A 16,025-nucleotide genomic window follows, 5' to 3' on the forward strand; every position below is an offset into this window, starting at 1 on the left:
ACTGCTGGATGGTTGCACTTGCGCTCTTGCAGATCACATTAAATGTGTCCATATGCCGGTAGTTCCATTCCGCTGTGATCCAGTGGACCAGTTGTGCAATATCTGACTTGGCAGCAGCGACGGGCTGAGGAACATCACAACAAGGCGCTTACGTTAAACAGGTTTCAGAGTTTACTTACTTGTATTCAAAATGCAGAGAGCCAATAAAATGTCGGGGCTGTTTTGGGTGACGTCGTTGATGGAATCCATTCATGATTTGGTGTGTGGTGAAAACTATGGAACAATGGAAAAACAACAGTCACTTTAGTTATTGTTTCCTCCGTTGCTGTGTATGCGAAAGGTGAGGAAGAGAAAGAACTCTTTAGTGGTTTTTTTTTATTTTTTATAGAAACTACTTTCTGTAATGTGGCCCGAGTGATTCCAGGAATAATTCGAACCTGGTTCTGGTAATGAAACATTGTGGTGTACATGCCAGAGGGCTGCTCCAGGTAATTTAATAATAAAGTTAATTTTGCAACCAGTGTTTTGCAGGCACGCCACTGCTGATGTATCCACCAGTGTAAGGGCAAAGTGATCTAATTGATTGAGACCGACCAGGGAACGCACATGCTTGTACAAACACACGCTCTATCAGACCAGACAAGCCTTAGTTCTTCTGGATTTTCTCGAGGTCTCTTATATGGGATCAGTCTCGTGACACAGCTGTTGTGACCAGCTGGGAAGGCCATGAAAAGGGAGAGGGGCCTGCAGCCAGAGTCATGAATGTGTGCTGGTGTGTGATTGATTTAAAACATACAGTAGGTGTGTGTCTGTGTGTGTGTGTGAGAGAGAGACATTGTGAGTAAGTGGGATTCTGGTGGTGTTATACTGAAGAAGAGGTAATGAGTGAACAGGGCCGGAGGGAGGAGGAGGTAGTGTTGCCGGGAAAAGTGAAAGGGGTGAGATAGTGGCTAACGGACAGATTTGAACAGCTGTCAGGTAAGTCACTCCTCAACCCGGCAGCACTGACCTCTGTGTCACCTGACTATAAACCCAATTTCTTTATTGTGCAGATAAGCAGCGCCCTGGCTTTCTTCCTGCTTCTCACCCTAAGAAGTTAAAAATCCATCAATTTTACACCCCTTAAGTAGATTTGTTTTCTTATTCCACCAAACCTAACCTGTTTTTTTCTGAATAGTGAGCCTGTGTTGCAGACTGGTTCCTGTTGGTGCCAGGCAGGCTGTGGCTGTCTCACCAGCCCAGAGGCATGTGCCTGAACCTGGCCTCAGTTCCCTTACACGCCCCGAGTCCTACCATGATTTGTCCCTGATCTGGTGAAGAGAAAGAAGCATCTGTTGCCTTTTATGGCAAAGTCTTGCCTGGGAGAACTTTACCAAGAACAGACAAAGCTGTGTGTGTGTGTGTGTGTGTTTTCGTCAAGATGGACTCTGTACGTAACAGGGGAGGAGTGCTGGCAGAGAGGAAGTTTTCTTTTTCCTTAAGTAAACTAATGGCTCCAGAATTTCACCTCCCCTTACCACACAACTTTTCACAAGACGTGTGGGAGGAGTCGGTACAGAAATGATGAAATTACAGAGGGAGATTAGCAGGAAATAACTCAGTGAAATAAAAGTTTTCACAAGGAAGAGGTGGGAGTGAGAGAAACGACTATATTCAACCTTCCCTTGGAGATCAACAGTTTTGCTTAGAGCCTTTTAATAGTCGTGAGCACCGACCGTGTCTGTGGATGAAGTGCCGTCCTTGGGTAAAGCTGTCTCACATGATGGAACATGTAGCTCACAGCACACAAAACCACAAAGACCACATGAATCTGCCCCGTGTCCTTATGAGCAGGAAGAAGGACTCTTTTCTTGTCTGTTTTAAGGGGGAGAGGAAGCAGACAGAGATTTGGAGAAATATGGGAAATCATAAAACAATCATGGCAAGGAGCTTTTCCTTTGGAAAATTGGGACACTGGAGTGGCAGGAAAATAATTATTAGGGACAAAAAGATAGGGAACGATGACAATTATGAGACTGTTTGGTCACTCACAGCCAATACATTCAAGTTTGAACAAAGACGTTTTTTTTAAAAAGAAAGCAGAAAAGATGTAGATCATATCAACAGGAAATACGAGATGAAACTGAAAGTGGTGTTCATTATTAGCCAGCCGTTTAATCTGCGGTGACCTTCGCTTTAAAATATCATGGGCAAAAAAAGCACTTCCTGATTAGGCGTGGCAAATACCTTGATGAATCATTACCCATCAAATGAGAGAATGAGCAGCAGTGACGCGCGTACGTTCGTCTGTCAAACGTGATCCTGCAAATGTGTGTCCTGCAGATTCGTGGCTCAGTGGCAGTTTAGTACTAAGCATTTTCGCTTGACATAAATTAGAAGACAGCCGACGCGTAGAGGGAGCGATCCTAAACATTTACAAAGTAAAGGGCTGCGGGCTCGGTTTGCATCCACATGTTGACTTGTCTTCCCTTGTTTGCTAAAATGGAAAGCAGGGCGACGCTTCCTGGAGAGGCAAATTAAACACTGCTCTGGCCAAGAGGCCTCGTGCTCCGCAGTCCTGTCATGTTTTGTAAGTGTTTATTAGTTCCCATGGATATCAGCTGGGCCTGTATCAATCTACCTCCTCTCCTCATTCCTTTCTCTCTCCCCGCTTTTGTTCTGCCGTCTTTCTTTCTAACACAGTCTGGCTACATATGCACCAGTCGTCTCCTCTTTCTTGCCAATTCATGTGTTAATCGTAGAAAAAAAGGTGTTCATCATCCCTCTTCATCAATCCTGTTAGAAAAGTTCTTTTGAGTCCGCGAGCCAGAGCTGATGTATTTATGGGACGGTGGAAGGATTTAGGAGCAAAATGGGCAAAGTGAGAGCCAAGAGCCTGGATCACCATGTTTAGACTGAGGGTGTGGAGAGAGGAGGGGCAAGAACTTGAGATAGAGCGGCGAGAGAGGGATAAACGGAAACTAGGGTCAGCAAACACACAATAAATTCAGGGAGCAAACTAAAACTCCCGTGTCGAAGGTGCACAAAAGTTGGAAGCAGGAATGGGGTTTTGACAGGCTGTAAGGGAATGTTAAATACAGAGTGATAGCTCTAACTTTCAAAGTCACAAAAAAGGGTCACCGAGCACTTGATTACATCACTCTCTACTTGCCCAGACAATGCAGTCTGTGTTTTTGTGTCTCGTGTATCAAACTTGTCAACCTTTGACCCCAGATTGCATTGCACTGCCTCCACCGATACAAACCTGAAGCAGGAGATGGGGTAGGTGGGGGGTAGGTTACTGGCCTGGAAGTGCAGGAGGAGTGTGATATGACATGTCCACGCTAAAACTAGCACTGGAAGTACAAGGCACTGGGGACGGCCGTCTGCGTGGAAGCTATAGACCCCACATAAGGTCAGAAGTCAGAGTTGAGGGTCAGGTACAGCAACAGAGAGGTCTTTCTTTGGACGATGTATGCTGTGTGTCCACCGTTGTCTGCCTTATTTTTTTAAAGTTCTTTTTTTGCCCTTGTCATTACAGTATATTTAACATATCCCACATAACTTATTCTCACTTCCCTGTTGGTTAAGTGGAATTCTATTGCTCAGCACTACTTCAGTGTCCGGTTGGGTATTAGATGTTTTCACAGTGGCATCATGCTGGCCTGACTGGAAAATTCTTAGCGAAGAGCTTAGATTGCTGTTATAGTATTTGCCTAAACAGTAAATTTAGTCAATTTCCCTTTAATCAATTTTTTTGTTGTTGTTTTGCTTCCACTAAACCTGTCCTCTTTTATGTACATTACAGGAAGTCAAAGACAAAGCCAAATGGAAAGAAGCCTCCAACAGAAGAGAAAAAGCAGTACGTGGAACCGGAGTTCACAAAAATCCGCGTGGTGGACTTCGACCTCAAGGAGCTGGTGGTGCTGCCCAGAGAGATAGACCTAAATGAATGGCTGGCCAGCAACAGTGAGTGACAGAATATGTGCATCTTGTAATTACCAGGCCTGTAGAAGAAATGTAACACAGCTATAAAACTAGAAGGCATCCTCTCAAAAATTCATGCAGACTTGGAAAAAACAATTCCTAACATCTGAGGAAAATTTTGACACAAGTTGGTATGCACTTGTCATCTGGAGACAAAAAAGACGTTCCAGTGATGCTGGAGAGCCAAGTCCTTAACACAATCCAGACCTGGCACAGCTCTGAGTCCATTCCAACGACAAAACACACACACACACACACAGCTTCTTTAAACATCGTGGTTGCCAGAATTAGACTGACATATTGTGTTTCTAACGGTTATTTAAATGTATAGATTATCATCATGTGCATCATTTGTGAAGTTCAGTAAACTGACTGTGGTCTGGCTGCTTGACTGATGCCGTGTTAGTGCTGTCACTTTTCCCCCCAAAAAAACAAGGGAGAATGAGTGTTATGTAACATGTTGTTCCTTCAAAAATATTTGGATACTCCCAATCCCCCGCCTGCACACAAAAACACGACAGCGTTATTTATTATTGCACATACTATTAGTCACGCCAGGTTGATAACCTTATTATTTATTAAAAAAACCTAAATTTCCAAACCATCTAGGTACACAAACTTATTCTTTCCTCTTTTTTTTCCAGGCTGGTAAAACATTGATCAAAAACAGATGGAAAATGTTCCTGTTAATGTTTTCCTGCACAAACTTTTAAAGTTATATAATTTGGCTTATACCAGCTTGTATCCACAGCTCACTGGGGGTTTTTGCTTGGAACACAACATTCAGGACTGAATACTGCTCAGAGTAAATAGTTTTTAAGGAAATAAATGATGACTGGGTTTATTAAATTCTGCTGACCAATATTAACCTGCAGTACTTTCACTAACTGCTTTCCTATTTGATGTCTATGTTGGGCAGTATAATAAGGGATGAGTCCTATAGGGTGGTGCAAATACCCAAAAAACCAAGGCTTTGGGTTTGGGAGGAATCAAAAGTGAAGCCATATATTTCACCCAAGCTACTTTAGCTTCATATATGATTATTTTCTCAACATGACAGGCCTGTTTTCACAAATTGGAGCCAGATCACCAGAGCTGCTGCTTGGACATGTTCAGTTCTAAACTTTATTGCATGAAACAAATGTTTACCTGTGGTGTTCAGAGTCAGACCTCCCAACATACTTCAGCCAGGAGCATAAGAAAGTAATTACAGAACACCATAAACAACACCTTTCTCAGAATGCTTCTGTAAGCTTCAACAAATGAGTTGTTGTCAAAGGAAGGCACGCAGTTTAAGGAATGCTACCATACCAGAAAAATCATGCAAATTTGCATTCAGCTAGCACACCTGCACTGTATACTTTTACATACACAAACTTATAATAATGCTTTGTTTGCTGAATATTGAGCTGGAAGGGAGTTCCCCCTAATGGCAGAAAAACCTGTATAGGTTTTTAAGTGACTGGAATAACAACTTAAACACGTCAAAGCTGCAGCCACCTCATTTTTTCCGTCCGTTTTTTTTTTTCCTATGCTGTTCAATGATGTGGTGACTTGATGGATTAAAATGTGCATGTGACTGTGACTGTTCCTCTGATCATTGTGACAGATAATGGGGGCAGTAAACATCACGTTTAGTGTTTCTTCATCATCATCATCATCATCCACAGAACACTGTGACACAAGTAGTTCACCTGTATGTTCCCATGCTTCTACTCGAGTGTTGACCTGATACTGACACAGAAAACTATTTAGGTGTATTTTTCATAGTAGTCATTCAACATGCACACACTGACTAATGTCTCTCTCTCTCTCAATCTTGTCTTTGCTATAGCAACAACGTTCTTCAACCTTATCAACCTGCAGTACAGTACCATCTCAGAGTTCTGCACTGGGGATACCTGTCAAGCCATGACGGCGTGCAACACGTAAGTTATCTGCTCCTCTATTGGTTTATTCATTGCTCAGCCTGTGGAGCGCCATTGAGTTTAGTCGTCCCACTCTCCCACTGCTTAATTCGTCAGATGATGACGTCCTGATCGGCAAAGAACAACACAATCCAAATATTGTTTGTCACACATAGGGCTGTAATCAACCAAAGAAACTCTTGGTCGACTAAAGCCCTGAAATTTCGACCAAAAATCGACTGATCGACGGGGGGTACTTTGCGGGTGAGGCTCTTTTATTTTGAAAAGACCCGCAGCCGCGGCTGGAGTTCAACAGAGTCTGACGGCTCTGACAGCGTTTTGCATTACGTTCATCTGCGCAATATCATACCCCGTGATATCAGAAAATAACTAGTAATATCAGCACAATAGTTAGTTAGGCAGTTATAAAACCAATCAACGATTATTAGACTAAAACATTGAAATATGCTAATAATTGCTACACTGCTGATGTCTTTGACATGGATGCGACAGGAGGACTGACTGTAGCCTCAAATGAAAAGCTAAAAATTCATGTCTAATTAATGGAAACGCTAATCTGTGTCTGTCGCTCATGAGCCACGGAGCGACAACAACCCACTGGGCTGGACTAAACCAAAATAGTGGAAAACAAGGGGGGTGTTCTCTGAAGACAGGCTGTTACCTGTGAAGCACGGGTGCTGTAAAACACCCCTATTAGTATGTGATACTTTCCTCCTAATGAAATTCACCATAAAAAAAAGCCCTAGTCACACAAATGTATTTGTACATGTGTTTTAAAAGTCTGTTCTTTCCTAAGTCCCTGTACTTGTCCTTGACCTTGTCTTCTGTACTCGCTTCTGTTTCAACAAAATCTGTTTGTAATGCGATTGCAACTCGTATACGGAAAAGTAAAAAAAAAAAATGTATTTTAAAATTTAGCTGCAGCTGAGGCTTTAACGGGCTGAGTTGGAACAATCTCCTGGGTGTCATTATTCTAACAGAACAGAACACAACACAACAGAACATTTTGTACAGGGTCATGTTGTAAGCTTCACCTTTAATTCCCTGGGATTCATCACGCCTGATGGCTTCTCCTATCATTTCTTTCACGTCACACACACACACACACACACTTCCTGGATGGATTTTTGTAAAGGAGTCCATCATCGAAATATGACTTCATTTTCCAGGACTGGAGCTGAAGCCTTATATCACCCTGAAGTCACCTGACGAATAATGATTCATTTCAGAAAGTGGGTCATAGCTGTATTTTGTATGTTTTGTTTAATTGCTAACTGTAAGCAACAAAGCGGAACATATCTCCTCACTGTTTTAAGCACAATCGTAGCATGAAAGCGTGTTCACGCCATGTTACCAGAGGGGAGGTGACTAACTGTAAGTGTTTAACTTAACTAGTTTGCCCTGTCAGGGCGGGGTGCAGGCTTTATGTGTGAGCCCTTGTCTTTGGAGAGAGGCCTTCGTTCCCCCTGTGCACACACTGAGGGCTGGAAAAACTTGATTCCTCCGCACTGCAGTATCTCAACACTCGCATCGCAGCTCTTTAAAACATTACAACAAGCACACAGTTGCCCACACACTCGCCGTGGAGAAAACTATGTCATTGACATCCGCGCCAAACAACACAACCATTGACAAATCACATATAAGACATATTTTCAGTGCTGGAAGAGGATTTTGCATCAGTGTTAATGAAGAGGAAAAATACAAAATCCAATCTGGATTCCAAACTATTCATTTATGTTCGTGCCTTCCTTTACTGCCCACGACTCAGAGCCCCACCCTTTTCCTGCCTGTGGAAGACCTGGCACTCGTGCCCTCTGTCTGTGGTGAAAACTGACTGAACCTCAGTTGCAGCAGAGTCGGTGCCCCTGCCCGAAGGCGAAGCTCAGCACTATTTTTGGAAGAAAATGTTTCCATGAGCTTTAAGGGAACGGAACCATTTGGTAGCTATTTAGACCCATTTTGTATGGGTGGGTGGATAGATTCTGTCTGAGTGTGAAGGCCACATTATACTTCTCCGACTGCGTAATGCGTTATCCGACTGCGTCACCACGGAGACGCCTTGAGCCTTTATACTTCTGCGTCTAGGTGACGGAAACCAATGCAATTTCCCGCCCGACCAGTAGGGGTCGCTGCGCAAAGTTGTTGTGCTTCTGGCTACAGTGAGCAATGGTGTCCGAGAGAGAAAGACTGTTTTTGTTGAAATAGTGGCCGTTTCTCACTTTTCTGTGTGACGGAACGCAGTTTTAAGATAATTTGAGGTGAGAAATTGGCCATTTAGAGTCTAAACATGTGCTGTGTGTGTTAAGATATGACGTATTTATAGTTTGGCAGCGGCGTTTTCGGCGGGGATCAGCTCTGCCTCTGTGGACGCTCGGTGCGCACTGTGAGCCGGCACAGAGCAGCTTCGCTCGGCCTGTCCTGAGGACCAATCGCAACTCTTGCCGTCTCCGTTGTCCCGTTGTTTAAGTGTCCGAGTGACGGACACTTAAAAAATATTTTGTGCAGTCAGAGACGCAGAGGACTCTGCGTAACCTATGCAGAGCACTTTACGCAGAAGTATAAATTGGGCTTGAGGGAGAGAGAGATGGTAATGTGCCAACAGTGCTCATTAGCGTTAAACTAAAATACTGTTAGCATCTCTTTTATTTCTCATTAGCAACGAGAGCAGATATTAAACATTGAGCATAGAGTTGGAGATTCATGAACTCGTCTCCTTTCACTGCCGTCACGTGTCGTGCTTTCTCACCTTAGGTGAGGGAGTGGTGCCGTGACACAGTGTTTACTGTGTGTTAGGCAAATGTGTTCTTTGTGGTTTAGGAGAGTTTTCACAGACAATTTAAAAGCAACTTTCCACTCCCAGAAAAATACACAGCTAAGGATCTTTAATTTAAAGGATGGGAAAAAAGAGATAGAGAATTCTTGGGAAAGGTAACACTCTGTAACTAAACTAAAAGACATCACACTCACACTAAAGGTCAAATATTAGAGTTATTCAAACCTAACCACAGAAACCTCAGTCTATAGCAGTATTATATACTGTATATAGCCATAGTCTAATCATGTCTGGGTGAGTGTATGCAGTCTGAGTCTGGCCGTGGTGCTGTGGTCAGTCGCTGCCCACTGCCCTCCTTAAGGGTCAGTTATGTGGATGCTTTACATTCCTCTGGTTTTGTAATGTCTGGCCCGCTCACTCAAACACACACACACACACTAATAAAACAGCAACATTTCATTTATCCACATTTAATGAGCCGTCCAGCTCATGGAGAGCCTGGTTTTGTCTCCTCCTGTGGTCTCCTCCTACAATGCCTCACTAGCAGCCGCATTGTGCTCGATCATCTGTATTGGAGGAGGTGTCTCCTGACCTGTCCTTTGACTTTGGTTCACTGTGACTCCGAGCTGCTGCACACTTAAAATTCAGCTTATCTGGGTCACCACCAGAAATACAGTATCTGAGTAGCAGAGTCTGGGGCCGAGGCCCAGCAGGAGGTTAAGGGTGAATTCCAATTCCTTGCTTAACCCTCAATCTTAACCCTCAATCTCAAAAATGTGCGCTCCCTCTAGTGCAAGTGCTGTCCCGATTCTCAGAAAAAAATAAGTTGAGGGGCGAGTTTAAGGGCTGTATCGCCCTCAATATTGAGATTTTCCGAGACCACCCTTGGGAGCAAGGGCTACCCAGAATGCATTGCGTGTTTTCACATAAGAAAGATGGCGTTGAAAGCAGCGAAGCGAGTGCAATACAAATTAAGTATTTTCTTTGTTAATAGAGATATAAAAATGATGAAAACCATTGTATTATCTTAGTTTAGGCCCATATTATGGATTTCTGACGTCATTGTTGCGTAACATTTATTTTTATTTTTTACGATCTTTTGTCAATAGCCGGCCAGTGCGGACAAGTGATCGTTTGCTATGGTTTACTTTTCAATAAGCCGTGGTGTGTGGTAACTGTCAGCTGAATATGTCCGTGGTTGTGTTATTTGTATGAGTATCATCTTATAACTAACTGACAACCTAATAACTTGACTGACAAACGTATCGTAATAAATAATCGTGACCTAAATGTGTTCTTCTTATTCTTCTTTTTTGGAGTTGACGGACTGGACGCAGCTTTCGCGTTATTCTTCCCCCTACAGTCTGAAGACGTATCTGCATTTAAGGGGTGTCCCATTTCTAAGTGACAAAATAACCCTCAACACTTGGTTTTGAGGGCCAGTTAAGATTAAGGGTTGAGCTTGAGGGTTAAGCTAGGAATTGGAATTGGCCCTTAGTATTCGTTTTTACAGGGAATTCAGCTGGTCAGGAAATTGAAAAAAAAAAACAGATTTAAAACATGCATTTATAGAATACCTTTTTACCTCGTTGACGTCACTGCCTCAGTAACGTGTCACTCGAGGAGTGAGACAGCATTCAGGATGCGGGTTTTCCCTGCCTGAGGAAATGAAGCAGGTGATGTCTCACAGACCATCAGGTCACCTGGTTGTTGTTTCCTCTTAACTGCTTGACTGAATAATTACATTTTATTTACAAGGAAATGCTTGTATCCGAGCTGCTCCTAAACCTGAAACAAAAAGCTATTTATAGCTAATTAAAGGCCACATCACAGTTGTGTAATGACTTCCTGCTCTTCTGTGTTATGTCTTTCGTAACGAGCGCATTCAAAATAGTGACTGGAATGCTTTGTCTGCCTTTTGTCTTTCCAGAATATACTACTGGTACGATGAGAGGGGGAAGAAGACGAAGTGCACTGCTCCGCAATATGTCGACTTTGTAATGAGTCTTTGTCAGAAACTGGTCACAGACGAGGAAATCTTTCCTACAAAATACGGTGAGTGTCTCTCGGTTCGCAGGTCTCTCTAAACTGTGGAGATAAAGTCAAATTAGGAGCATGTAGTGGTTGATGGATTAGTCTGTGACTGTGGTTGTGCTGCCCTCTGCTGGTATTCAAGGATACAGTAAAAAAGGAGGAATAAGGACGATGTTCTAACAACATACCTTTTAAAAGAAATTAGAATATTTGAACGCAGCTTATTTTTACTTTAACTTCATCTGCTGATTTATTCCTCGCTTGATTATATTTCACATGCAAAATAATTGAAAATAATTTAAGACATACTTTTTTTTCTTAAGCCATATTTAACGTACCCACCCTGGATACTTTTAAATCTCGCCCTAAAAACTCATTTTTACTCCTTGGCTTTTAATACAGCATGAGAGTTGTATGGTCTCTGTCTGTCTTTTACTGTATTTTTATATTTCTTAGTGTTTTATCTGATCTTATGATTATGGTTTTTGCCTTTTATATGCTTTTAATTTATTGTATTTTAACTTTTAACTTCCTTTATTTTACCATTTGGCATCTGTTGTGCAGCACTTTGGTAACTTTGTTGCTATACAAATAAAGTGGATTGGATTGGATTACAAAACAGTTTTAGTTTGCAATTAAAGCTAAAGAGCACAACCATACAAAGGAATTCATAAGCTGGAAAGGAACAAAAGTCGAAAAAAATCAATTAAACCAAAGGCCAGGTTTATTCAAATAATCAACAATTAACACTTTGACTCAAGTATTGACGATTTTGGAGTTTATTTTTGGATATTATTCCGCTGTCGCAAGATGTGTACACACGCAGCCCTGAGCACATCGTTGTTTTTAACAAACACAGGGATGAAAATAAATAGATTCATGCACACGTTTGCAGTCGAACTCTATAGACAACATTGAATACCTCATGAAATCGCTATTAAGACTTTTTAATACTTTTTAAGACCCTGCAGAGACCCTGTAAACTGATCTAAACTGGTCTCTAATCCTGTCTCTGTTTGGCTTTGTTTCTTTTTTTCCTTCAGGCAAAGAGTTTCCCAACTCCTTTGAATCCTTGGTAAAGAAGATCTGCCGGTATCTGTTCCATGTGCTGGCTCACCTCTACTGGGCGCACTTTAAAGAGACGGTGGCTCTGGACCTGCAGGGGCACTTGAACACTCTATACGCACATTTCATCGTTTTCGTAAGGGAATTCAACCTGGTCGACCCCAAGGAGACCTGTATCATGGACGACCTGTCCGAAATCCTCTGCACCCCCGCCCCGCTGCCTCCGCCGGCCCCGACCCCCTCCGCCCCGGCCTCGGCGCCCTCCCCCTCCTCACAAAACCATGTCACGGAGAGATGAGCGGCGGATGGCAGTGACACAGCCTTGGGGGATAGATGATAAGTTAGAGGAGAGAAGAAAAGACAGCCTGGCCCCCTTCCTCGGTGTCAGCAGGACTTTAAAGACCTTCCACTACCCTTATATTTCGCTATGACATCAACCAACCAGCCACAAGGAAGGGGGGGAGGGTTTTTCGGGGGGGTTTGGGGTGGCGGGGAGGGGTTTGTCACGCCAGCAGGAATTGGCGTGAGCGTTCCTCCCAGGGGCAAATCCCTCCCATCTTCTCTGCAATTTAAACTAGGAACAAAAAAGTATGTGTATGTTTTATTTCTTTTCCTTTTGTTTCTTTTTGTTTTATTAAGTTTTTTGTTGTGGGTTAGGGTGTGCGTGCGTGTGTGTGTGTGTGTGTATGGGAGGGGGGTGCAGTGTGTCTGTCAGCCCTCCCTCTATCCTCTACCTAACATACAGTACAGGAAAAGGGGGCTCTGCTTTGCTTTGACCTACTATTGTACAGTGTTGTTGACGTGTGGAGAAGAGGTGTCTCTGCTCACCTGCGGGCTCGTCCCTTCCCTCCTCCTCCTCCTGCAGCGACGGGAGGGTCGGCCCACGGCCACTGCACTGGCAAGTAGGGAGCCACGTTACCGCCTGATGAGGCGATACTAGCCAATCACTGTTTGGGTTGTTTATGTCGGGGATGATTAAAGCGCTTCCTACTCAGGACCTGAGAGAATAAGTCACTGCTGCCAGAGAGAAGTTGCTCTCTCTCTTCTTCTTTTTTTTTTTTTTTTTCCATTCTCTGTCCCTTGTTCTCCAGATTGTTCAGCCCTTAATATGACAAACCGTGTTTAACTACAGTATAGTCACATAATCACCTGGTTTTTTTTTACCCATAACAATCATGTCCCAGAGCCAACCTGTAGAGGGCAGCACACTCATAGAGAGAACGCCACAGACACAGAGAAGAGAATATTAAGATTGTATGATAGATGTGTAATCTGATCAGAGCGTGTGGATGCTTTGGAGGACACAGTAGTCTGGTTTGCCCGTCTGTGGCTGAATCAGCCGTGTCGGTGTTCAGCGCAGCAGCGGCCCCTCAAACCACAGCCACCGCCCCCACACTGCAGCGGCAAAGAAGGACAAAGACATGAGGTAATGTCTGCAGGCCCACAGAGGGAGAGGTGGAGATGGAGAGAGGGGTGAGAGTAACGGCAGTGGAGCTGCTTCAAACAGACACCAGTACTCCCAGTGCAAAACAGAACATCTTCTGTTATGGGTTTTTTTTGTTTTGTTTTTTTTAACCTGTCCCTTTAAACTTGCTGTCTGAAAAGATTATCAAAGGAGAGTTAGTCCAGATATAATAACAGAAGTGGTATCATTACACATGTATAGAAAAATGCACAGTCTGCTTGGACTTTACTGTACAAAGAATCGCAAGCGGGTTCTGTCAGACATAGCCTTTGTTTGGAGGAGGATGGGTTTATAATTCTCCTTTTTTTAATTTATTTTAATTCTTTTTTTTTTGCAGGGTTCTTCAGTTCTGGCTCTCGTTTTTATGTATTTTAATTATTAACTAAGTTAAAAGCAATTTAATATTTTAAACTCTGCGGATTATAATCTAATAAAAGAGAAATGCCACATCTGTCTCAGCGTTTTTTGTGAGAGTGTGTTTGTGTGAAATTGTCAACGCAACATTTCACTACTTAACCAGAGGTACACACACACACAGGTGTGTCTCTGCTTGGCAGTTGTGTAATGTCTGCTGTGACTCTTCAGGAGTGTGTTGAGTGACGACAACAGATGTCATCAGATTTTCCTCACGTTTAGTTCACGTTATGGATTTATGCTTTTTAAACTATGGACAGAGTGTGATAGTCAACTTGGCAGGGAGGTCAAATACTTCAATACTTAAAGGGACACTGTGTAGTATTTATGGGTTTATATAACCCAAAATCCACTTTTTTATACATATGTGCTCCTGCATTGTCTAGTCGCTGTATAATATTCTTTGTTTCATTTTCGTAGTGTTTCAAAAAGTCATGTAAAATAACATGGTCGCGGGCCGCTACTGCATTTCCACGACGCCATGTTTCTACGGGAGCCTGTAAGGACAAACGCGAGAGAACAAATCAAGCGTCTCTTTACTTGTAGCGGAAGTCCCGCCTCCACTCTCTACGCTTTCGTCTGCTACGGCCGCGGTAGCTCGCCCTCTCCCTCGCCTCACGAACCTCATCTGCTGACACGGAGAAAGATGACGAGGACGACATTTGACCAGCTGAGGATACCGTAGCGCTCAGGGAAGGGAGGGGGTGAGCAGAGGAGCAGTTCTTTGTTGTAAATTTCAGCCTCTCCTCTAGATGGCACTATAAACTACTTACTTCACATTTAACCCTCTTATGACGGGTTTTGCCCTCAGGCAATGAACCACATAACTGGACCTCACACCATCCCTTGAATCTTTTTCAAAGGGACAATTTCTAAAAATATCACCAGACATGTTTGTGTCCAATAATAAGTGGCTTTGAAGTGCAGGTGACCTTGTGTCTGAGGGGCATTTCAGGAAGCAGAGCCACAGCTCTACAAATCAGTAAGTTGTATATCAATTTTTAACATGTTTAAATTAGCAGTAACTTAAAATAAAAAACATATTCATGTGTATGAGCATGTAAAGGAGTAGTTTTGATCATTTTAACACTTGTTTTGGCATTATTTGTTTTCTAAAACTGTTTTTTTGTTTGTTGCCTCAGAGCAACACTGCACAGTTAGGGCACTTTTGTTCAGGCAATATCATTATACAGTGTGGATATGTTCTTATCATGTGGATCATCAAGTCAGAAAACAGTGGCCCCAGCTACTTTGATTTTATTTACATTTAAAAATAAGCAATGAAAAAGACTAACTGCATTATAAATATGCCAAAAAAGATAGAAACAGCTCATTTACAAGTTGTCATACAAACATTGACCACAGAGCACTAAGTTTACATAAAAGCACATTTATAAGATTCCCCCCTCTGAGTTTTTGGTGGCTCTGTGTCTGTCTTTGTTTGCGCTTCCACACTTGCACTCGCTAATATGACCAACAGAGGGCGCAAGAGGCTTGTTGCTTTAATGGGGTGACGTCTGCCATTTCCGATCGCTTTGTTTTGAAATTGTAAAGATAACATAAGCTTCAGAAAACCTGAAGCCAAGTCAAATGAACAATGTTGCAACATTAATAAAACTATATTTTTGTTTAGTAAGAGAGTCAAAGGACTGAAAGGCTGAGGTTTGACGCTTAAACACTAAACCACTGTCACAGAATGTGTCCATATCAACACAGAGCTTCAAACAATCACTGCAGTATCACGCCATGACATTTTGAGATATTTTAGTGAATCAGCATTTTCTAACACCTCTATTGTCGATTCCAGCTGCAGTTTGGTGAAAGGCAAAAAGGTCTCCAGTCTTTGACGAGGACTACAGTCACATATATGTCACATTAGAGTTAACCTTGGGAGTAAAACGTCCACAAAACACTGCATTAAACTTTCTCCTTTATTACTTTTTCTTACATGCAGTCACTCCTAATAATAATAATAAAAACAATAACAATAATGATAATAATAATAAAAGATAAAATTATGTATTCATTTAAAGCAGAGGTTCCCAACCCCTGGGCGAGGGACTGATGCTGGGCTTTGGCCTGGGTCAAAATCCTACTGGGAAAAAAAACTTTCCCGCCGTCAAAATACAAAAATAATGACTATATATCACAAAAGATTGAACAGAACCGACCCAGAAACAGAAGGCGAGACATTAAAAACGTGACGACATGATGACAGCACACAGAAAAGAGCCTCGGCGTGCAAATTGTTGTCAAAAAGTTACATATTCATTTTAGTGGGTTTTGTACAGCTGCTACGGTTGAATTATACTTTTAATTATGCGTTATAGATCCTAAAGTGGCTATATGTAAGATATACCAATGAGGATATGATAAT

At 42.5% G+C, this 16,025-nt stretch overlaps 1 protein-coding gene across 2 annotated transcripts in view; it reads left to right on the forward strand.

The window, feature by feature from the left end:
* The window catches only part of mob2a (MOB kinase activator 2a), a gene marked incomplete at its 5' end in the record, with an annotated part of 62,568 nt that extends 50,366 nt beyond the window's left edge, over positions 1-12,202 (forward strand). For both annotated transcript variants that reach the window (XM_083894076.1, XM_083894075.1), the window contains 4 exons: positions 3,788-3,948; positions 5,801-5,894; positions 10,601-10,725; positions 11,748-12,202. In XM_083894076.1, the coding sequence (XP_083750202.1) occupies positions 3,788-3,948; positions 5,801-5,894; positions 10,601-10,725; positions 11,748-12,067 (700 nt within the window). In that variant the 3' untranslated portion in view covers positions 12,068-12,202. The remainder of the gene's footprint in view (positions 1-3,787; positions 3,949-5,800; positions 5,895-10,600; positions 10,726-11,747) is intronic.
* Positions 12,203-16,025: the final 3,823 nt, after the last annotated feature.

Source organism: Microchirus variegatus, assembly GCF_963457635.1.
Source record: "Microchirus variegatus genome assembly, chromosome: 8".
NCBI classification, from domain to species: Eukaryota; Metazoa; Chordata; class Actinopteri; order Pleuronectiformes; family Soleidae; genus Microchirus; species Microchirus variegatus.